The 25,249-nt window shown below is 43.4% G+C and overlaps 1 protein-coding gene across 1 annotated transcript in view; it reads left to right on the top strand.

Moving 5' to 3' along the window:
• The window catches only part of raph1a (Ras association (RalGDS/AF-6) and pleckstrin homology domains 1a), a 217,693-nt gene that overhangs the window by 90,739 nt on the left and 101,705 nt on the right, over window positions 1-25,249 (top strand). Inside the window, exons 7-8 of the mRNA XM_056611093.1 lie at window positions 14,842-15,021; window positions 16,198-16,272. Of these exons, the coding sequence (XP_056467068.1) occupies window positions 14,842-15,021; window positions 16,198-16,272 (255 nt within the window). The remainder of the gene's footprint in view (window positions 1-14,841; window positions 15,022-16,197; window positions 16,273-25,249) is intronic.

The following is a 25,249-nucleotide window of genomic DNA, read 5'->3' as shown; positions in this document are numbered from 1 at the left end:
AAGTAGGGGTGCTGGGGGTGCTGCAACACCCCCTGTCCGAGGCCCTGTCTTATCACAGAAAACGATAATTTCTAAAAACTCCGGCCAAAGTGGAGATTTCTGAAAACGCCGGTTATGTGTTGCCGTGTCAACGGGGAGAAACAGGATTTTAGGTTCTGAAGCGTCACATTATACACCAGGAAATGCTTAACGTCATGTGAGCGCCCGCTGTACCGTATTGGTCCGAATATAAACACAAACCCCATTGTAAGACGACCTATATTTGGAAAAAAGATTTGAAGACCAGATCTTGTTTTTATGAATAAATAAATTGTATTCATTGAAATAATATACGAAAATAAAAAGGCATAGAATAAAACACTGCATTGCCACTAAACAGTAGTGCAAATAGGCCGTACTGATGTGTACACCAAAGACTATTCCTGACACTCCTCTGCCCCGCTGTGTTCGCTCTGGCTGTGGTCGCTCCGAACTGTTTCGGCCCGTGGCAAAGCGAGTCATCCTCGCTGCTGTCCAAGGCATTTTGAGACGCAGCATTTATTTAATGCTCATATGACCTAGTGCTGAAAAAAGGTTATATGAAAAAGTGTGAGGGGAGCGTTGGTGCGCTAAACTTGTTCTGTGAGCAGCTGGATGTGAACCATGGTGGATGTGAACCAGCTGGATGTGAACCACCTGCTATATATTTTTTTATCAATGTAACGAGTTGCGAGTCTAGTGCAGGCTGAGTTTTTTTTTTCCAGCACCCCCTGCTGAGAATACGTTCCCGCGGCTATGGTTGCACCAGATGTTATAAACATTCAACGGTCACATAAATCATTACTATGTTTGTTTCATATAATTGTATTGGAAGTCCTGGTTTTCACTAGGGTTGCCGCGGTGTGGACATTTTCACACCGAGTAATACACTCGTCTCAACACCGGTATTACCGAGTATAAACGGTATAAACTTTGAAACTAGGTCAACCGCCACACAAGCATCGGTTTTTAGACGCTTCTCGTCCTTCAGTTGCCGCCAACGTTCGAAAGCAGCGCCTAGGATTATTCTTGATTTCAGTTTTTCTCTTTCAGCGTTTTTATTATCAATTACTCTCTGAAAAAGAGTTTTCCTTCTCTTTGCTGGTGGTGGTGGTGGTGGTGGGGATGGTGGCGTCTTGTCTGCCATGGAAAGTGTCTTCTACTGCTAGGTCCAAATGTGGATTAACTAGTTCCAGTAGCTACCACAGGATAACAACAAACAGGAGCTTGCTCTGGGTCACGAGCTCTGGGTCACGAGTACTGCACGAAGGGTTCCAGGCGAGGCGCGGGGGAGGGGGAGTGCAGTACGACCGTTTGATTGACGTACTTACTGTCCAATGCAACTCGGTGGCAATGGAAATGATTGGCTGGAGTTTTTCAAGCCCTGCCCGTTCCACAGATGATTGACTTGTTTAATTTTCATGTCAGTACTTCTAACTCAGTGGCTGTAAGCGGGTTATGATAAGGATTTCAAGTAATTTTGCAAAAATGCCAAAAAAAGCGAATTCCATACCCAACCTTTAAGAACGAACGTTATTTTACGTTCCGAACCGGTTCAGGAACGATATGTTGGTGGCGGAATGCAAGAACGAAAACGTTAAATATAACGGTTCCGTTCGGAGCGGAACGATTGAATAATAATTTCGTTTTCAAGCCCTGATCTCAATTGACATATTTTTCAGGTAAAAATATGGATAAAATAAACATCTTAAACTCTCAAGTCAGGTAGCCAATCTACAATCCGCAATCTTTCCCTCACATCCCCCCCCCCCCTACTCCCTTCTCCCCCTCCCCCACACAGGCCCATGCTTTATTTCACTATAGTTAGGTAGGTTAATGCCTTAGCTGTTGTTACACTTTGTTAATTTCACTAAGATGCTTCTGTAAATGAACACAATTTTCACACAAAGTTTGTTATTATTATTTTCAACTAACCAATAGTAGATGCCATGCATTTTTTAAACCTCAATGCACTTTGGTACCTGAATAACAGTAAAAGCAATTTAATAATTCATTTGCATGCATAGTATAATACTCTATCCATTGAACAATTAGCCCCGTAAACCATAAATTGACTAATTTTATGATGTAATCAAATGCTCACACACTAGCTACTTTCAGGCACACGTATAAGTCCTGGGGCCGTATTCACAAAGGATCTTAGGGCTAAAAGTAGGTCGTAACTGGCGAATTTAGGAGTAACTTCTAAAAATAATGGGCCTGTCACTCTTAAATTTAGGACTCCTAACTTTTTTCACTAAGAGCAATTCACAAAGTATTTTAGGACTAAAAGTAGCACCTAAGTCTAGGAGAGCTTAAAAGTCCTCAAGAGGACTTCTAACTCAGTAAGACCTATTCACAAAGAATCTTAAAATGCCCGCGAGACGAAATGTTAGGGTATTCAACTTATTGTGGAGTTAATGCGCGATGCAATAACATCCCCGACTAACAGGAATAATCAGATTAGTCCCGAAATAAAATGTTTGGCCACACTACGTTATTTAGCAACAGGGGAAATGCAACTTTGCAATGCCGACGATTTAAAATGATCGCAACCATCAGTCAGCTGTGCCATAAACTTTCCTTTGGACATTCAACAATTACACAGGATCAAAGCCAACTTCATGGCAATTGCAGGTATGCCCGGTGTGGTCGTTGCTATTGACGGGACGCGCATAAAAATAATTGCGCCATCAAAAGACGAGGACGTGTTCGTCAATAGGAAGAAAGTGCATTCCATCAACACGCAGGTTGTTTTTGATGCAAATTTTAACATAGCCTACTGGATGTTGTTGCAAAGTGGCCTGGATCTTCAGCTACCCATGATTCGCGCATTTTAATGGTGAGCGGTCTGAGGCAGCTTTTTGAGATGTACCAGTTGGGTGTCACTTGCTGGGTGACAGTGACTATCCATGCAAGACGGGAGCACAGTTAAAGTGTAACATGTAAGTGATTACGCAGATTACGCTTAGTCCTATGCGTAAAACACATCGTATTGGCTCTTTGACGCCTTTTATTTGTTGAATCCATATTTATATTGTTTACTGATTTCTTCCATGTATGCTAGAGCACACAAACATACACAAAATGTTGTGGAGAGAGGAATTGGGCAGATGAAACGTCGGTTTCATGTCCTCCACGGCGAAATACGCCTCACCCCAGAGAGGGCAAGCACAGTAATCACTGTATGTGCCATTCTACACAACCTCTGCAAGCGGAGGAACATTCCACAGCCAGACGATGATGATGATGATGATGATGATGATGATGATGATGATGGCGATCAACATTACAAGGAATTTGGCCGTGTGGAACCGAGTGGACAGGCATTTAGGGATCACTTTGAAAACACATTTTAGGTAAACACCTTGGCACAAATCAGTCAACACTTGGGTAGTTCATAACATTTATTTTCTTTTAAATTTTACGTATTTTTATTGTTTGCTTTCTCTCTCTCTTGAACGTGCAGGCTACAACGTCATTATCGTGGTCTGCACAAAATTGTCATCATGTGTGTATTCTGCTAACTGCACTATAACTACTTAATAGGAATTAATTTCTAGCCTAGGCTATTTCCTTGTTTTTCGGTGATTCAGTGGGCTCGTCTGAACAACCAATCACCGAACTGACCGCTTCTAAACTCGTGCACGAGAATTGAGGTAATCCATAGCAACGGCGCGTCACTCTTAGTTCACTCTTTGTGATTTATCCTTAGTAAGAGTAGGTCTCAGCGGCTTTGTGAATAACTTTTGAGAAAAAACTCCTACGTAAAATGTTTTAGCGCGAGTTAGGAGCACTCCTAGCGGTAAGATAAAATGCTTTGTGAATACGGCCCCTGATATTCTCCTGGGGCCGTATTCACAAAGGATTTTAGGGCTAAAACTAGGTCCTAACTGGCGAATTTAGGAGTAACTCCTAAAAATAATGGGCGTGTCACTCTTAAATTTAGGACTCCTAACTTTTTTCACTAAGAGCAATTCACAAAGTATTTTAGGCCTAAAAGTAGCACCTAAGTCTAGGAGAGCTTAAAAGTCCTCAAGAGGACTCCTAAGTCAGTAAGACCTATTCACAAAGAATCGTAAAATGGCTGCGATACGAAATGTTAGGGTATTAAACTTGTTGTGGAGTTAGTGCGCGATGCAATAACATCCCTGACTAACAGGAATAATCCGATAAGTCCCGAAATAAAATGTTTGGCCACACTACGTTATTTAGCAACAGGGGAAATGCAACTTTGCAATGCCGACGATTTAAAAATATCGCAACCATCAGTCAGCCGTGCCATAAACTTTCCTTTGGACATTCAACAATTACACAGGATCAAAGCCAACTTCATGGTAATTGCAGGTATTCCCGGTGTGGTCGGTGCTATTGACAGGACGCACATAAAAAGAATTGCGCCATCAAAAGACAAGGACATGTTCGTCAATAGGAAGAAAGTGCATTACATCAACACGCAGGTTGTTTTTTATGCAGATTTTAACATAGCCTACTGGATGTTGTTGCAAAGTGGCCTGGACCTTCAGCTACCCATGATTCGCGCATTTTAATGGTGAGCGGTCTGAGGCAGCTTTTTGAGATGTACCAGTTGGGTGTCACTTGCTGGGTGACAGTGAATATCCATGCAAGACGTGGCTCTAGACACCCTACCTCAATCCACAACCGGGAGCACAGTTAAAGTATAACATGTAAGTGATTACGCAGATTACGCTTAGTCCTATGCGTAAAACAAATCGTATTGGCTCTTTGACGCCTTTTATTTGTTGAATCCATATTTATTATTGTTTACTGATTTCCTCCATATATGCTAGAGCACACAAACATACACAAAATGTTGTGGAGAGAGGAATTGGGCAGATGAAACGTCGGTTTCATGTCCTCCACGGCGAAATACGCCTCACCCCAGAGAGGGCAAGCACACTAATCACTGTATGTGCCATTCTACACAACCTCTGCAAGCGGATGAACAATCCACAGCCAGACGATGATGGTGATGATGATGATGATGATGATGATGATGATGATGATGGCGATCAACATGACAATGAATTTGGCCATGTGGAACCGAGTGGACTGGCATTTAGGGATCACTTTGAAAACACATTTTAGGTAAACACCGTGGCACAAATCAGTCAACACTAGTGTAGTTCATATGATTTATTTTATTTTCAATTTTACGTATTTTTATTGTTTGCGTTCTCTCTCTCTTGAACGTGCAGGCTACAACGTCATTATCGTGGTCTGCACAAAAATGTCATGCGTGTATTCTGCTAGCTGCACTATAACTACTTAATAGGAATTCATTTCTAGCCTAGGCTATTTCCTTGTTTTTCGGTGATTTAGTGGGCTCGTCTGAACAACCAATCACCGAACTGACCGCTTCTAAACTCGTGCACGAGAATTGACGTAATCCATAGCTGCGGTGCGTCACCCTTAGTTCATTCTTAGTGATTCATCCTTAGTAAGAGTAGGTCTCAGTGGCTTTGTGAATAACTTTTAAGAAAAAACTCCTACGTAAAATGTTTTAGCGCGAATTAGGAGCACTCCTAGCGGTAAGATAAAATGCTTTGTGAATACGGCCCCTGATGTCTTCTACCGTATGTGTGAACAACATATCCTGACATTTGACCCTTAAAATCTCCTGAATAATACTATCCCTGAGGTAGTATTGTCTCCGTAGGAAATGTAAATTACCTTTTATGTGAATGAGGAGTAGAAAGTCGGTATTTCTCACACCACTTGATTGGGCGTGTTGATGACGCTTCTGCATGTCAGTGAGTGGCCCCCTAAATGATGTAATGTTACCTTATGTTCTCTTAATGGTATGGGTTTAATTACAACTAGTGGTTGAGCGTTGCGCACGCTCAACCTCTAGTTGTAATTAAACCCATAGCAATAATGTGGAAACCCCAGTCGATAATGTAACAAATTTCTGAGCGCATAATATAATACAATTTTGCCTATAATGTTACAATGTATAACATTTTGGTTCACCTATTACGTAATGAAACATAGCAAGCATCATCATTTCCTCCTTACGTTATGAAGCATGCATAATAATTTTCTACTTATAAGCTGTTTACCAACATGTTTTCCGCATATGTATCTCAGGAGATTCAACCCTGAGGGCGATTTACACTTGATATTTTATATGCGGACATCGATGTTGTTTAGACATCAGAGGCCTGTTTCAGGTAGCAGGTTCAGCGCAACCGAGAGTTAGTTGCTGCGGCAACATACGCCGTGGGCCTAACCTGCTCGGGAGGTGGTTAGACCTACTCTGAGTTTGTTGTCTATAAGGCTGAAGGCAGCTCTCCGACAGAAGGAAGTGTTAGAAATGGCATGTCCTTTTATACGAGAGCCTGTGGATGTAGGGGCTGCGATCCTCAGAAGGAATCTCCGTGAGGAACGATTATTAAGACACCGGTTGGATATACTTTCTTTTCCTGATAATTTTCTTCACGACCGCCATCGTTTTTCAGCGCAATCTATCATTTATTTAGACCACCTTCTCAGTCCCCATGTTAACTGTCAAACGCACCGGGGGCATGCTTTAAGTTTAAGTTGGTTTTTTTTACGCAATTAACGCATGTGCAGAATGATCCGCCCCGTGCATCCCACCCGCTCTGTACTACAGTCACTTTAACGTTGTGGCTTTCCCATGATCAGAGTAGCTGACTAACCACGGACCTATAACTGCTGCAAGTCAAGAAACTAATTTTAAGAATGCAAGGCAGAAAAGACCCTGGTACTGCTTTTAACCAGATGCTGTTGCCAGATCTCTGCATGCACATGCTCAGCATAATCGTCTGCATTGTTCACTGAAGTAAAACCCTTTGAGTAAACTGTTCAACAAAATAACTTGTCCCACCACAGCCCGTGTTCTAATAAAAACAATCTACTTTTTATGAGGATTTCTTTATTTCCTGAAAGCACAAAGAAAGTCATTCATATCAGGTATGTTTTTAGAGCAGGGAACAGTATCCCAGTTTGCACCTCACTCACATTTAACTTATGTTCCAAAATTTGGATCTCCAAAGCATCCTTTTGCATCTTTTGAATTGTTACAATTGCATGGAGGTTGGTGAGGGCATCTGGTTCAAGTAGGGCGATGACGCCATCAGTAACTGGAAGAAGATGATTAGACAGTGAAATTATTACTTGAGCGCAGAATATTGCCCCATCTAATTTGCAACATGCTGGGTTGCGTGTACATATTTAATTATTTTGAATAACCAACCTCTTATAAAGGCACTTCTATCCTGGGGGGTGGGGGGGGATCAGAGGAGCTCCCCCCAGGGATGCCCTCAGCCACAGGACGTGGCTCTGTTGTCTGAGGGCCATTTCCTCAGCCTCTGTGAGGGCTGCAGAGGTGAACCCCCTCCAGTCTTCCGGGCCTCTGCTTTTTTTCGATTTGCTAACATGGAGGAAAATGTTACCCTAATATTCAGTAAGCGCTATTTTGAAGACTATATATATATATATATATATATATATATATATATATATATATATATATATATATATAATGCATTTTGCCTAGGTGTAGCCTTCTAATATATCTAAATCCTATTAAATATTGGCAGTGTTGGGGGTGGCTGGGAAATGTACTACTTACATTTACTGCTTAAATATAGGCCCATCACATGTTGAATATAGCTGTTAAATTAGGTACAGCAGGCAAAACAGCACAATTGATTTGATTTCAATTCAACATTAGTTTACCTGTTTGAACTATATTTTTGTACTTCATCTTCATTTGCTGCCAAGTCCTCTTGGGGCAACTCGGGGTTGCGTAAATTGACACACACACATACACACAATTTACATATTGAATAAGTGGAAGATATTAAACTTTCCTCTTATTTTATTTTATTTTACTAATTTATTTTACTCACGCATTGACTTGTTCAGCTATTTCAGGCCAAGCTCTTTCTGGGTAACTGCTTGGCATATGCGTTCATTAGAATTTCCAATTCCGTGGAGGAAAGTAAGTGGATCTACGCTTTTGGTCCATGTTGATTAACCCAACGCTGATCACCTGTGGGGTGTTCCACAAAGCCGGTTTTATCACATAACCGGGTAAGTTAACCCAGGGTTTGCTGTAACCCTAGGTTTTCCGTTCCAAAAGGATCACGGTATGTTAGTTGCTATAGCAACATATGCTCTGAATCAAACCTGGTCGGACCAGGTTTTGCGCAGGTTAAGTTTGAAACATAACCTGGTTTTGGGTATTTCAACCGGCGTTCACCGCAGATTTCATGTGTTCACAATGGCATGCGCTTTTGATGAGAGAACTGCTGATATCAGAGCGCAAATTATACGTGCAATCCACCGGGAGCGATTGATAAGACCACAGCTCGACATCTTGGCATATTGGATGACTTTTTGCTGGCCTCAGTTCACTCCAGACTATTTGCGTAGCCCTCCGTTCTTTTCAAATGGTAGTTTTATCTAGGCTATAATGCTGGAGATGCTGAGCACATCACAGTCGTTTCAGATTACCCATCCAAGATTTGTATCGGCCTCCTATCATACAAAGAGCAATATTGTCTGAGTAGGCCTACTATGCCGAGAGGCATTTACAACATAAAGTATAAAATAGTCCTAACGGACTTGCATCCACTGGAGAATGTTCGATCGTAGCCGGCGGCTTCATTACAAGCACTGATCCATCTTGATCTGTGAAGTTGATAAATTGTCACTTTTAGGTTTTCTACCCAGTTACCAAAAAAAGAAACATTTGGAATAGTATGCGCTGTGGCAAGCACACGGTTTGCATGTGTTACTTCGAAGGCAAAAAAAATCTAAAATACAAGAAAACACAAAAACCTACATTCAACCAGTGTGGGGTATGGCCCATGACTCTCTGAGGTGGTAAGTAGGCCTACCTCCAGGTACCCCCTCCATGCCAGGGCGCCCTGAATTTATGTTTATTAACAGCTCCTCCACCGGGGTCAAGACAATTTGAGGGCCAGATCCAGTCTGCCGACTGTCGGCCTTTTCACGATTGGCTTAAAAAAATGGCTTATTTAAATTTATACCAATACGATGGTGGGGAAAGCTTAGCAGTTTGTATGTTTTTTATACTTCATTTTTATACTTGATCCTCTGACCGCTTGGAAGCAATCGGAGTACATATTGTTTTAGAAGAAAGGGGTTATGTGGTAGGATCTTTAAGAATGCTTAACTGGGATATTTATATATTCATTGATCAAATATTAACGATCATGCTTTTGACGTGTAATCAACGCATTTACGCGGTCAGCGATCCGCTGCCAGGCTTTGGTTCTCCGGGTTCCAGAGGTTTTAGCGTTCCCTTTTCTTGTGATAATGTCCTTCTCCTCGTCATAGCTTTCCAGGAGAACCTGGAGTTCCATTTCATTGAAATAAGCGGCCATGATCGCTTATGAGGGTTTCCATGATCCATACATCACGTCTTTTTAAGTTTGGCGTGGACGCGCACAACCCTGTGTTAACCAACCCCGAGTTGATTGAACTAATGCATAACCGCTGCTGTGGAACCGAAAACTCTGGGTTGGTCGGCACAGGGTCAATCAACCTAGAGTTCAGCGTTAACTCAGTGTTTGTTAAACCTCCGTTCGTGGAACACCCCTCTGTTCTGAAACCGAAAACACAGAGTTTCTTTTCAACCCTGAACTCTGAGTCAACCAACTCAGAGCGCAGGATTAAACTCAGAGTATGTTAAACCAGCTACCTGAAACAGGCCTCAGTAAAATCAACGGAGGGTTCGGGGTGTGGGCCTGCAAGGGGCTGGATATGACGTAGGGTCTAAGTTCGCAAGAGGCGGGATAAGTGTGGCCATTGTCAGTGTAGTTTGTTTTGATTTGACCATAGACAAAATGGAGGCAGGTAATGCAGGCGTCGTGAACGACTGTGTTACCGGAGAAAGAGAGTGTATTTTTTTGCTTCATTTCACATTTAACCAACACTTGGACAAATGTAGCCGATTTCTGTGTTAACTGAGAAAACAGGGAGTGGAAGGACGGGACCCTATAACGTTCAGCTGACTGTTATCAGTAATGATAATAAAAATCATTTTCTATACATGTGCAGCTGTGAACTCATTCATTGTAATGTATTGTATGATATGTACTTGTAGGGTTATGATAAGACCTATCTCCTATCTTTTAGCATTCACCACAAGTGACTCACAAAAGCAGTGCCACCATTTAAATATTTTTTAACCATTCAGCGGAAAAAAAAAGGCAACAGGCTGATTATCATTCAGGGGGCCACTCAATGACATGCAGAAGCAAAATCAACACGCCTACTGAAGTGGTGTGAGAAATACCGAATTTCTACTCCTCTCTCACACATAAGTAGGGGTGTAACCGTACGCAAAAGTCACGGTTCGGTACATACCTCGGTTTTTAAGGCACGGTACAGCACGGTACAGTTCATAGTTTGGCGAAAAAAATGCTTGTTTGTCAACAACGGAGAATGTCCGTAGATAAACAGCAATGAAAACACTATAAACAATAATAAACAATAAAATTGGTTATGGCATTTGCATTTCTGTACTCCCAGACAGGGGTTGTTGAAATAGAATCGTTTTTTTTCCACAGCAACAGTGATAGTGACACCTGGATGGTGCTTTTTGAAATGCGCGTGCTAGGGATGTGCATTTCTGGCAACAAATACTATTCGATATTTGCTGAGAAGTATTCGCATAATATTCGAAAATCGGTCAATCAAGAACCCCCCACGCAGGCACGCACCTCGGATACACGCACCCACAATGACACAGGGAGAGGCTTTTATGATTTGTATGAAATCAATCTGTTAATTTCAACAACTGCGCCATCAACATTCAACAACCAAATTATTTCAACGTGGGCTTAGGCAGATAGACCTACATGCGCCGAAAACGGATCGCTATTTATTTCTTTATTTCACTGAACACAGCCTGCAATGCCTGCATGACGGTGAACTTTTCAAACACGTGAACACGTCAAAATAATAACTTCACACAGTCCGCCAAAGATGTTGACGTCGCTTAGCAACCGAGGACGCTATTCACCACCAGAAGTTGTGAAGGCCCATGCAAGTCAACGGAGCGTTCAACAGCATTGAGAAGAGCCATGTAAATAACGATAGTCATATTCATTATTCGATATTCTATGTGACGCCGACTATTCGACGATCGTTGCCCATCCCTAGCGTGTGCATGTTAAAGGGATGTACGTAGACACGCAGATCCCTCTCCATAGCCGGAGAGCATTCAATATTTTTTAACTATCTGTCGACGCCATGGACCTATTGTCCAATTCTGCATCGCAAAACAAGCCTTTACATTCGCCATATTAACGCTATGTACGCCACATTTACGTACCACGGTACACCTCTGTAACCGCTCCGAAGTGCCTGTACCGTGACGGTTCGGTACAAACACGTCTACCCAAGGGGTAGTATTATTCAGGAGGTTTTCAGGGTACAAATGTCAGGATATGTTATTCACACATACGGCCCATCAGGAGAATAGCAGGAGAATATCAGACTTTACACATGTGTCTGAAAGCAGCTTGTGTGTGAGCATTTGATAATATTATAAAATTAGTCAAATATGGCTAACAGGGGTAATTGTTCAATGGAAAGTGTAGTATATTATGCATGCAAATCAATGTTATTCAGGGCTGAAAAGTGCATTGACATTTTAAAATGGCCAGGACAGGGAGCAGTAGCCTACAGTCACACATAGCACAAAAAATAGGAACAATTAAACAACTCAAACAGTCCGCAGGGGGGAAGAGGGATATCAATATCGCAAGACTTTTCGGGAGGCTCAAGGAGAGGAGTAATATTAAGTTTGAGCAAAAAAGTGTAAAGACATTTCGGGAGGCTCAAGGAGAAGTGTAGTATTACGTTCGAGCAACAAAGTGTACTCTTGTGGTGGACTCTATAGACATAATTCACCATACTGTGTTATTTTCATGGCAGTGAAAGCAATGTACAGTAAGTGTGGATTTACGGGTATAACACTAAATAGCAGTGTAGCATGAGCTAGATATATCATGGGCGTTGTGGTGTTACGTTTTGAAGAAGTTACTTGCGCATTAGATACGTGATGAAGATGGTCTCCTTAACATCTCACCCTTCTCTGTGTTCACGACATCGCTCTACCGTGTCTCACACACTCTGAGTGACACACACTGAGGCATCATAGATATTTGAGGAAGAATGATACCTTGAGGAAATGTAGAGATTAACTTTTTTGTTGCCTTGATTGTTTACGGTGCCTTTCAAAATAAATGGTAAACTAAGCAAAGCCAGACCCTCCCAGACCCAGGAGTTGAATGGGAGCTGTGTTTACCTCAGACCATTCAGACAGAGAAGTTCTGGTCCCCCAATCAGTGCCATCGCTCTCTGACCAATAGAAAACGGCAATGAGGTTGGGTCAACCCTGATCCCCTTCAGATGGACATGGCCCGATCTGTACTGGAATACCAGCAGATGATATCAACCATTCTAAACAATGTTCTGTAGTAAACTCATGTTACAATTTTTTTGCATCTAATGTTTTATGTTTACAGGCACAGATAACGATAATGAACAATAAGAAAACAGTACCACAGTCACTGATAGTACCTCCATAGAAGTTGGCAACAAATTAGTTACAAATTACAAATTGGACAGGCAGTTTGGCTCTTGTTAAAGAGATGTCCCAGCAGCAAAATGGTTGGGTGTTTAGTTATTCTTTACCAAACACTAAAAACAAAAAAGCAGTACATTAAGAATAAATACTAATGGACCCAACGTGCGGGTGTGCAGTAGTCTCTTTTCTATTTATAACAGACTACTGACATAATATAGTGTCACTACAGCACTGGCTGAACCTCTGGGCACAATGATCAACCTTAGAAAACGTTTCAATTAGCCTCCACCTAGCAAAGGGCCAACATGTCAGTATTTGTAAGACCTTAGGAATGAGCAATGTTTGCAGATCCTAATCCTAATGTTAAAGTCCAAACAAGATGGAGTGTCCTGTGAGGAGCCACAGAGAGGATGGTGGAGTGAGGAGTGTCGGTGGAGTGAAGGAGCTCCAGAGTGAGGAGTGAGGGTGGAGTGAAGGATCTCCAGAGGGAGGAGTGAGGGTGAGAGTGAAGGAGTGAGGGTAGGGTGAAGTGGAGTGAAGGAGGAGTGAAGTGGAGTGAGGCAGTAGCTGTATGGGAGGGTGGCTTCAAATAAAAAATGGCGTTCTCTGCGATCCAGGAAACTTTTATGAAGGTAATGGATTCATCAGCTAGCTCTAATCCACACTTAGGCAAAGCAAGCAAATAGGGTCTCGCATATTGACAATGATATGCATCTTATTTTCTCTCTGCATTAATCGTATTGATTTTTTTGTCAACACATTTTTCCTGAACAACAAATACATTCAATGTTCAGCCTTTTCTTGCATAAATCTTGCTACACACATAATAATAAGCCTTAGCCAGTATGTACTTTATTCAACACGTCTTTTGTGACCAAGCCGTGAAGACGTGACATTTGAATCCTTACATCTGCATCTTCTGGTGCAGCCGCATGTTACAGCTCAGCTGGACAGCTAGACAGAAGATCCACACTGCCTCTAGAACAGGTCATGTCACACCACTAGGGGTTCACACAACCTCTATAACCGGTCATGTTACACCACTAGGGGGTCCACACTGCCTCTACAACCGGTCATGTTACAACACTAGGGGGTCAACACTGCCTCTAGAAGGGGTCATGTTACACCACTACAAGTTCCACACTGCCTCTAGAACCGGTCATGTTACACCACAAGGGGGTCTACACTACCTCTAGAGCAGGTGATCTGTTGCACCATTAGGGGGTCCACACTGCCTCTAGTATAGGTCATGTTACATCACTAGGGGGTCCACACTGCCTCTAGAGCAGGTCATGTTACACCACTAGGGGATTCACACTGCCTCTAGAGCAGATCAAGTTAGACCAGGAGCAGGTCCACACTGCCTCTAGAACAGGTCATGTTACACCACTAGGGGGTCCACACTGCCTCTAGAGCAGGCGTTCTCAAAGTTTTGACAACTGAGGGCCAATTTAGGAACCCAAAATTTGACTGAGTGCCGCCAAAGGAAAAAATAAATGGCGGGAAAACGCCGCCAGCATCCCAGTGGTCAAAAAAAACATTGCACCGTGGACCTCCGGGAGTGAGGTCAAATGAGGTCTAAATCACGAAACTGAGGTTCAGCCTTTCAAAGTAATGTACAGTCGGATTAAAACTAACAAATGTAAAAGGATTTAATTGAAAGCTAGAGAGAGTCGACTTTTCTCTTTATATTCATTTATTTTCGTTTAAATTAATATTGATATAATAATAAAAATAATATATATATATCTATATATATATATATATTTTTTTTTTAATATAACTTACATAATTATGTATGTCATTGCGGGCCGCCAGGAATGATTCCGCCCTTTGAGAACCAATGCTCTATAGACCATGTCATTTTACACCTCTAGGAGCTATGCACTGCCTCTAGAGCAGGTCATGTAACACCATCAGGAGGTGGGTCAAATTCTGTTCTGAAAGTGAGTGTGGACTGCCTCTTTAAATTGCATAGAGTAGGTCAATTGTGGTACAGCCCTTAGTCTCAGTTCCCTCTCAGCCTTCAGACCACACTCACCCCACCTAACAGGCACACCCACACATCCCTACTATAACTAACTAACTATGACTAACTCTTTGTCTCACTCATCCCCACTATACTAACTAACTTACTATAACTCTGTGTCTCACACATCCCCACTATACAAACTAACTAACTATGACTAACTCTGTCTCTCTCTCAGGCCCGCCTGGTTGCCCACTCTTCGCGCTCCTCTGTGGCCTCTGCCTCGGGGGCGTCTGTTAACTCCGCCTCCTCCATGGACTCATTGGACAGAGTGCTGCGCTTCGCCCCATCAGACGCCAACCACTCTTTGGCCACACCCCCTCCCGAAGGAACCAATCAGGGGCCGGCTAGTACAGAGGTACACGCCCACACACTCCTGTCTTAAGTGACCTTCCTCTCTCTGTATCAACGGGAACGCCCTGATGCAGCCATGCTCCCAGGAAAACCAGGACAACCACCGGTTGTACTTGACAGCACCCAGTGTCCACTCGTAGGGGAATGTGATTGTACTGGGCAGCTCCCAGTATAACCAATATAAGTCTGTGGTTGTACTGGTGGCTCCCAGTATAACAGCTGCTGAGAGGGAACAGACAGATTAGTGCTGCCTAACTGCATTCTGGTTGAAAAAGACCAAACTATCTTACTATTTGGACCTGGTGACCTGGTAACCATGACAACCAATAGCCTAAAGGGACCACTCAAACAAAGTCATGGTCCCTGATTACAATTAAACACACCTGCTTTAACAGACGCATCCACCAGCCTTCCCCGAAAGGCATACGATACGTTTAATTTACAGCTGCTTTAACGGTGCTTCGGACATCAACCAGCCTTCACCTAAAGGCACACGTTTCATTTACTGCTGTGGGCTCCTGCGGGAGCTGGTGCCCCAATGCCCTGGCATTGGGGCACCGCTCCGGCATTGGTGGCGGTGTCCAGGCATTGGTGGCGGTGCTCCGGTGTTGGCGGTGCACCGGCGGAGGTGGTGCCCCGATGGAGGTGGTGCCCCCAGGGATACCCCGCGGGGGTGCCCCGGCGGCCGTGGTTCCCCCCCCGCGGCCGTGGTGCCCCCCCGTGGCGTTGCTTTGGTAGCGGGGATCCGGTAGGAGACAAAACCGGGCAATAATCGCACGCAACAATCCCCTTCTCTTCAAAGTCGCGTTGTTGAAGTACCAAGAGTCCGCAAACAGCAACAATTTCAGATTGACGTTGAAGTGGAAGAACCAGAGACGTTAAGATTGTTAAGTTATAACCTTGATTTTGGCATGGTAATTGTGTGTCTGCAAGACTTTTGTATTGTTCGCAAGTACTTTGGCCAAACATGTCCGTGTACTGTCTCCATCTTCTTCTCTTAATCACACGACAGTTCTTGCAGCCTGTAACAAAGCACTAGATTCATCCATTGCTGCCTTTTTAACAATCTCCTCTGTTCTCCCTCTCTCATGCTCTGTCTCTCCCTCCTTCTATGTCTCTCTTTCCCCCCCCCCCCCCCCCCCCCCTATGTCTCTCTCTCTCACTGTCTCTCTCTCCAAAGCATTCCTATCTGGACAGTGAGACCTCTCTGATTCTAAAGAACATGGCGGGGAAGCCTTCCCACCTGCTCACTAAGGTGACGCCTCCTCCTGCCCTATTGGTCACATTTAACCCCTTCTGTATGAGCCAATCAGCATCCATTCCCTTCTCTGAAATACTGTTATCGATGTCCTTTGTATGTCTGTCTGTCTTTCTTCCTTTCTGCATGTTTCTCTGTCTGCATGCCTGATTTACTCTCTGTCTGTCTGCCTGCCAGTCTATCTGTATGTGTGTCTGTTGTTCTCTCTGTTGGTATTCCGGTTTGTTTCACTACCCAAACACATATTGCTAGCATGTTTAAGGGTGAGTTAGCATGGTACAGAAGCTAGCTTTGTAGCTCTAGTGTGCGTGTGCGTGTGTGTGTGTGTGTGTGTGTGTGTGTGTGTGTGTGGGGTTACAGGGCTGATCTGGGTTGGTACAGTAGTGAGGTAATGAATCACAGCGTGTGTTGACAGGGCTGATCTGGGGACAGTAGTGAGGTAATGAGTAGTCACAGCGTGTGTTGACAGTGCTCATCTGGGTACAGTAGTGAGGTAATGAGGAGTCACAGCGTGTGTTTACAGGGCTGATCTGGGTACAGTAGTGAGGTAATGAGGAGTCCCAGTGTGTGTTTACAGGTCTGCTCCTCCGTAATGGTCTGTACAGCTCTCTGCTCCTGGGTTATGGTCTGTACTCCTCTCTGCTCCTCGGTAATGGTCTGTTCTCCTCTCTGCTCCTCTGTAATGGTCTGTACTCCTCTCTGCTCCTCACTGGCTTAATGTGGGTCAACAGACTCACAAACTAGACACAATATACAAAACATTTCAGCCATACAGAATATTGGAGCTAGTCGACTATATAAGTCGACTGTGTAAGTCAACCATTCAAACCATACTCAGAGCAGGAGCTCAGTGTTATTAATATTAAATTAAGAAGGATTAACTGCTTTACTTAGTTTTGTTAAAATAAAGAAAGATTATAAATGTGTGTGTATGTGGAGGTGTATGCCTATTGGCAAAAGTGGAACAGCCCGCACCCCTTTAAGCCAAACACATGTACACAGTTCACACATACATATGGGCTTGCACACACATGCACATGCAAGGTACACGCCAACCCGGTATCACACGATTTCGTGCTCATGCGCACGAACGTTAATCTATTGAATCGTGTCCCAGAGCACGCTAGTCCGACTTTTTTCGTGCTATACAGAATGAAATGTAAACCAATGCATTCTGAATGGGAGTGTTCTCAGACAATCAACGTGCTCCACAAAACGAAACGAGAGAGAGAAAGAGAGAGAGGGAGGGACAGAGAGAGAGCGAGAGAGAGAGGCTTCAGAAAGGGTGTGCGCAGATAGTACAGTGCACCCTAGTTATGTTTATGCCAAAACCACAAATGCTATATATATATATATATTGCCTATATATATATATATATATATATATATAATTAGGCTATAATTATATTATTTAACGTGTAATGAGACAATCTATAGCCAAATTGTCGAAGATGCCCGAGAATCTCCGGAAATATCAGCATGGGAAATCGGCACATCAGACCCATGAACCTATAAAGAGAGACGTCATCTCAAGCGGGAGGGAACGTTTGCGGTGCTGGTTTGTGTCACCTAAGTACAGGGCTCTCAAGTCTAACGCATTCGGCGTGAGACACACGCAATTCAACCCATGCACACGCTCGAACCCGGTCTCACGAAAATACGTGACACTGGCACGTTATTTAATCTATTGAAACGTGATCAGGGGCACGTAATTTCTACAGTTTGCATTTCAATTGGAAATATTTGTCGTGCCACTAAGCACGACTTCCAAACTAAGGTTCTGTCCGGGAGCGTTCTCCCTAATGTCCCTTAAGGAGCTCCGTACAGATCATTCATTGTTGAAAATTGTCTGTGATAACTAACAATATGACAGCTTTTGGCCACCCGTTTCTACTTTCACCTTTGATTCTGAGAAATTGTGAAAATTCAAGGATATATTAAATGCAGGTGCGCTGCTCTGTAGGCAAACCGCGAAGGAAAAAAGGGTAGCTGCTTCATCTGTTATTTTTAGAATTGTATGTCTTGATGTTTATTTTATCTAGCCATCTATTCTCTTGTTTTTGGCTATGTGAATGAAAGTCTGCGTCGATGCCTCGCAAGTCCAGTGTCGCGAGCGGACGTTGCCATGACATCTAGAAATCATACCGTATTTAATGGGTTATCATTAATATTGATGTGTAGGGGTTGATTATAACTCCTGAATCATATTGTTTATACCACGGTCTGGGGGAATACTCGTATTCTGATTGGCTGCAGGTCAAGCTCCAGGTGGAAAAACCGTTTTTGAGATAGGAAGGTCCTACCGCCCTGAAATTTCAATACCTTATTCTACGGCCTAACGGGGACCCCCGCACCGAAACTTGGCCCGGTCGGACCCCGAGGGCAGGAAGGGGTCCGAGTACATTTGTGGCTTAAGGTGTGTAGACACAGCTGGCCTGTGGCCACTTTTTTGAAGCTTGGGGTCAAAAGGTCAAAAGGAGCCGGCACCACGCCGCTTATGAGATAACAAAAAGTTCATGGGTATTTCTCTCATAACTTTTTGTCATTATTAAAGAGAGGCCTAATTCTCAAATATGCATGTTGGATGGCTAGGGTGTAGGTCTGGGAAGAACTTCAGGCCAAAATCTTGCAAGCGAGTGTTGAAGATTAATCGAGATATAAACACTTAGACTAATTCAAGAGAGAGAGAGTAAAATAAAACGAGGGTTCCGGAGCAAGAATTGACAAAAGACTTTATCGTGAAGAAAAACAACAACGACAACAGCCTGAGTAGATCTATAGAGTCACTGTGGTTCACAAACTGCGGCGTCTTTTTATACACACAAACTGAGCAGCTTCTCCTTGAGGTGTCCGCCTCCATTCAGTCATAAATCCATCTTAACCTGAATGATCAGCAAATGGTCAGCAAATGGTCAGCAAAGATAGCCCAAGACACTAGGCTGAGGTCAGCATGCCTTAACCCCGTAGCTCCCTGCTCCTTTTAGGGGTCCCACCATCTGTTCTGAACCCAGACTCCCAGGCACCGTGTGTTTTCCACGTTAGATATACAGACCTCATAATAATAGTTTACCATAGAATTGAATCATTAATTTCTACCACACGAAAAAAAATAGGTTATAGAAGAAGTCTAAACTGCAGAAAATAAAAACATCCAAGCGACGGCAGCTCCTTTGCCGTGTGGTTTTTAGAGCCATGTAAGGATTAGAGGGGGGCGGTCGATAGCAACCACCATAGCAACCATGACGGTCAAGTGACTGGATGCAGCCCCGTTGAAAAAATTAGAATACCACCCGACACACTCAGGAGATTAATGATATTTAAATTATTATGACCATGAAGTCTTTATTTGCATGGGTTTACATTTCGTTCTGTGTAGCATGGAAAAATCTGAGATACACTCCCATTCAGAATGCATTGGTTTACATTTCGTTCTTTGGAGCACGGTTCTTTTTATTTATTTATTTATTTTGTTTTTGAGGAGGTGCTTCAAAGATGCAAATGTTTCTGCAATAATCCAAAATCCAATGGAAAAACCTGTTGGCTTTTTGTCAAGGGAACCGAGGGCGACGCTCACTTCCGGGTTGGCCAACATACGTCATCCTCCACCACTCTACTGTAAAAACACATGTTCAAGTTGAATGAGAATAATAATAATAATAATAATTCTGCCATAGTATTTATTTAAGGGGGGAATACAAGTCTTTTGGCCATTCGTAGTGTTGATCAGCAGAGAAATAATTTGTCCGCAAAGACGGTGACGTCGCTTAGCAACGGAAGACGCTGGGGTTGACAAGTCACCGGACCACTACCCATGCAAGTGAACGGAGCGTTCCACGGCATTGAGAAGACCTGTGTAATAAAGGCCTATAATATTTCTGTTTATGGCATAGATTTCTCCTCAGATTAGGCCAATAATCCAATGATAAAATAAAAATAAAAACGCTCGATCAAAGGCCCGGAACGAGGATAGTGGTGGGAAATATCGGCCCGGGCTCGGGCAGAGAATCTAAACACTGACTGGAACTACTTAGCAGGTGTCTGTAGGCCTATATCAGGAGTTAATGCACGCACTGCAGCCAATCAGAATATAGTATTCCCCCAGACCGTGGTATAAAAAATATAATTCACGAGTTATAATCAACCCCTACACATCAATATTAATGATAACCCATTAAATACGGTATGATTTCTAGATGTCATGGCAACGTCTGCTCGCGACACTGGACTTGCGAGGCATCGACGCAGACTTTCATTCACATAGCCTATTTGATAGCCATAGCAAGACAATAGATGGCTAGATAAAATAAACATCAAGACACACAATTCTAAAATGAACAGATGAAGCAGCTACCCTTTTTTCCTTTGCAGTTTGCCTACAGAGCAGCGCACCTGCATTTAATGTATCCGTGAATTGTCACAATTTCTCAGAATCAAAGGTGAAAGTAGAAACGGGTGGCCAAAAGCTGTCATATTGTTAGTTATCACAGACAATTTTAAGTAGAAACAGGTGGCCAAAAGCTGTCATTTGTTAGTTATCACAGACAATTTTCAACAATGAATGATCTGTACGGAGCTCCTTAAGGGACATTAGGGAGAACGCCCCCGGACAGAACCTTAGTTTGGAAGTCGTGCTTAGTGACATGACAAATACTTCCATTTGAAATACAAAATGTAGAAAATACGTGTCCCTCATCACGTTTCAATAGATTAAATAACGTGACAGTGTCACGTATTTTCGTGAGACCGGGTTTGACTGTGTGCATGGGTTGAATTGCGTGTGTCTCACGGCGAATGCGTGAGACTTGAGAGCCCTGTATTTACGTGACACAAACCAGCACCGCAAACGTTCTCTCCCGCTTGAGATGAAGTCTTTCTTTATATATATATATAGGTTCATGGGTCTGATGCGCCGATTTCCCATGCTGATATTTCCGGAGATTCTCTGGCATTTTCGACAATTTGGCTACAGATTGTCTCATTACACGCTAAATAATATAAATATAGCCTAATTATATATATGGCAATATATATATATTTATACAACGGGGGGCCTAAATCCAGAGATCTGATTGGTTCCTAACTGTTGTATAATGAGCGTATACATAACTGCTATGACGATCATTTTGTGAAAGTTTGCATATCACTCCGCGCCTGGAAGTAGAAACAGTTACAAAGTAAAACATATGTTGGATGATGGAGAGGGTGTAAATGTTGTTACTCCGGGAGTGAGCAAGGCGATGGAGAGACTAACGAAAGCTTAGGCACACGGCGAGTGAACTGCTCCCGGCGAACCGCTCTAGCCGAGCCTTCTCTCGGAGGGACGCTAAAGTGTGTTGCATAGCGACCGTCGTGCATTTTGAAGGCAGCCAGGAGGGACTACTTTTTTGTATTCTTTAATAAAACGGCTACTTTGACTTTCTTGGTTTCTTTTTAAATGTAGTGTGTCTATGACTTTCGTTTCGCCATAATACGAAACGAAAGTCACGCCCCTTAACAGTGGTATAATGAGCACATACCACAGCCTGTCGTGATCCATTGCTTAAATATATAGCATTTGTGGTTTTGGCATAAACATAACTAGGGTGCACTGTACTATCGGCGCACACCCTTTCTGAAGCCTCTCTCTCTCTCGCTCTCTCTCTCTGTCCCTCCCTCTCTCTCTTTCTCTCTCTCTCGTTTCGTTTTGTGGAGCACGTTAATTGTCTGAGAACACTCCCATTCAGAATGCATTGGTTTACATTTCGTTCTGTGTAGCACGAAAAAAGTCTGACTATCGTGCTCTGGGACACGATTCAATAGATTAACGTTCGTGCGCATGAGGACGAAATCGCGTGATACCGGTAGATAGATAGAGAGAGAGAGAGAGAGAGAGAGAGAGAGAGATTGAGATTGAGATTGAGATTATATATAGAAAGAGATAGAGGTATAGAGAGAGTGAGGATGAGGGCAAGGACAGATAAAGAGATAAGCTCTACTTCATGTGCATTGGCCCAGCAGATAAGCCCCTCCCTTTTATTCACTCTCTCTCCCTCATCCAGCAACAAGATGTTGAATATGTTCCAGTCAGATGGATAGACACATGGAGAGACAGGCAGATACAGAGAGCCAAGAAGACAGAAAGATACAGAGAGACTAGAAGACAGAGAGACAGGAAGATAGAGAGACAGGCAGATACAGAGAGACAAGAAGACAGAGAGACAGGCAGACCGACAGAGAACCAGGCAGATACTGAGAGACAGGAGGAAAAAAAGACAGGCAGACAGAGATACAGGAAGACAGACAGACAGACAGACAGACAGACAGACAGACAGACAGACAGACAGACAGACAGACAGACAGACAGACAGACAGACAGAGAGAAAGAGAGAAAGAGAGACATGAAGACATACCTGGGATCTGGAATGTGTAGTCCTGATGAGTCGTGTGTAGGTCTGATATATTGGTTGAATATCCAGATAGTGGCGTAGGAGCTGGGAGCTTTATGAGTTGGGAGCTTCAGGAGATGGGAGCTTCAGGAGTTTGACCTGCAGTCATGTGCATCTGGAGGAGAATCCGAGGGACTTTATGGACCTTTGCCGAAACTTTCCTCCGAAGAGACAGAAGCCTAATGTCATGATGAACTCCTGTTGGAAGAATAAGGTAAGACAGCCTGAGATAGAAACACTGAGTTAGACCAGGTGAGTGAGACCAGTTGAGTGAGACCTGGTCACTTGTAACAGGTCAGATAGACCAGGTCAATTTTACCAAGTTAGTGAGACCAGGTCAGATAGACCAGGTGAGTGAGACCTGGTCACTTAGACCAGGTCAGATAGACCAGCTGAGTGAGTTATATCTAGTTTGAGTTTGTTAGACGGTTAGTTAGACCGAGTATTCTAGTAACACAAGGTGAGATGGGCCAAGTGAGTTATACTAAGTGAGTTAGACAAGGTTACTTAAACCAGGTGAGGTTGACCAGTTGAGTTAGACTAAGTGAGTTAGTTAGACTAGGTTACTTAGACCAGGTGAGATGGACCAGGTGAGATAAGCCAGGTAAGATGGACCAATTGTATGGCGACACATTAGTGCCATAATTCACTAATGTGATAAAAGATGCATTCGGGCGTATTATATTATTCCACACGCGTAGATATTAACTGCGAGCGCGCAAATGATCTCTGCGCGCGCGCAAATGACCTCTGCGCGCGGAAAACTGCCTCTCTCGTGCGCAAATTACCTCTGCGCGCGTAAAACAGCCTCTTGCGCGTAACAGCCTCTCGCGAATGATGTTCTGCTCTCGCGCGCAAATTTAGTTTTGGCACTATGGGGGAGGGAACCAAGGCAGGGGGGGCTTTCCTATGATTGGCCGTTTCTGAAGCGCGATATTTGATTGACAGCCCTCCTCAGCCCTCCTCTCATTCAATTCTGAATTGTACAGTAAATGGCTGAAACGATAGTTACGTATAGTAACTCCAGATTCTATGAGTATAGGCGCAGCCTTTTAAGTGTCGGCCTCATTGTCCTTTAAATAGCTGAAGAAAAGCTGTTTATTGGGAGCAGAACGTCCGCCGGCGCCCGACTATATCTGCGAAATGCGGACGTCGTTGAGGCACGCCGCACGCGGACGTAATTGAGGCCCACGCTGTTGGTCGGGGATTACAAATCTTTCAGTGCTACGGCTCACACCTAGGGATAACCCAATAACGATAGCCTTAAAAGGCTGCGCCTATACTCATAGAATCTAGAGTTACAATACGTAACTATCGTTTCAGCCATTTACTGTACAATTCAGAATGGAATGAGAGGAGGGCTGAGGAGGGCTGTCAATCAAATATCGCGATTCAGAAACGGCCAATCATAGGAAAGCCCGCCCTGCCTTGGTTCCCTCCCCCATAGTGCCAAAACAAAATTTGCGCGCGAGAGCAGAACATCATTCGCGAGAGGCTGTTCTGCGCGCGCAGAGGTAATTTGCGCGCGCAAGAGGCTGTTTTGCGCGCGCGGAGGTAATTTGTGTGCGCGCGGAGGTAATTTGTGTGCGCGCAGAGATCATTTGCGTGCTCGCAGTTAATATCTACGCGTGTGGAATAATATAATACGCCCGAATGCATCTTTTATCACATTACTGAATTATGGCACTAATGTGTCGCCATACAATTGAGTTAGACAAGCGTAGTCCAGTTAGTCTGAATCAGAATGAAGTTGATACGGTTACTTTCTCCTCTTGAGCAGAATGAAATTGATACTTTAGATTCGTTTCTCTATAGTCTGGAGAGAATGAAGATGGAACTTTAGGTTAGTTTCTCATCTGGAGCAGAATGAAGTTCATACTTGAGGTTAGTTTCTCATCTGGAGCAAAATTAACTTGATACTTTATGTTAGTTTTTCATCTGGATCAGAATTAACTAGATATTTTAGGTTAGTTTCTCATCTGGAGCAGGATGAACTTGATACTTTAGGTAAGATTGACATCTGGAGCAGAATGAACTTGATACTAGGGATGGGAACCGGTTCTTGTTCATAACCGGTGCCCAGTGAACCAATTCCTTGGAATCGTTAGCATGCCTGCTCAAAGGCCTACATTCAGGTTAACCGGAAGGTTTGATTAATGGGTACATAAAGCACTCAAAATATGTGTATCATTTAAAAAATGTCTCAAATTGTGTTAAAGTCCAGTTTTTGGCAGTAACAGGTGTTTTCTAACACCATTCGGCGATGAAGTCACGTTGGGGAGACGTGTTGGAAGGTAGCCTCAACCTAGTAATAGAACTATGGCGTCTAAGAGGTGGCAAGAACCACAAATAACATGTATGATGGCCCACAGCAGTATAATTTCGAACCTGTCAGACGTGATACGGCGAATGAGGAATTACCGAGAACTGATCAATGCCAATTAAATGCATGGTCAGAGGAGATTGCGTGGGGAGTTACTATCATTAAGCAACGAAGCAACGAGCGCTGGAGCTAGTCATGTACAGCAGTGCATACAATAACAACACTT

The sequence above is a fragment of the Gadus chalcogrammus genome, chromosome 16 (genome assembly GCF_026213295.1).
Source record: "Gadus chalcogrammus isolate NIFS_2021 chromosome 16, NIFS_Gcha_1.0, whole genome shotgun sequence".
NCBI lineage: Eukaryota > Metazoa > Chordata > Actinopteri > Gadiformes > Gadidae > Gadus > Gadus chalcogrammus.
The sequence above is the reverse complement of the archived record's forward strand: the minus strand, read 5'-3'. Positions and strand labels throughout refer to the sequence as shown.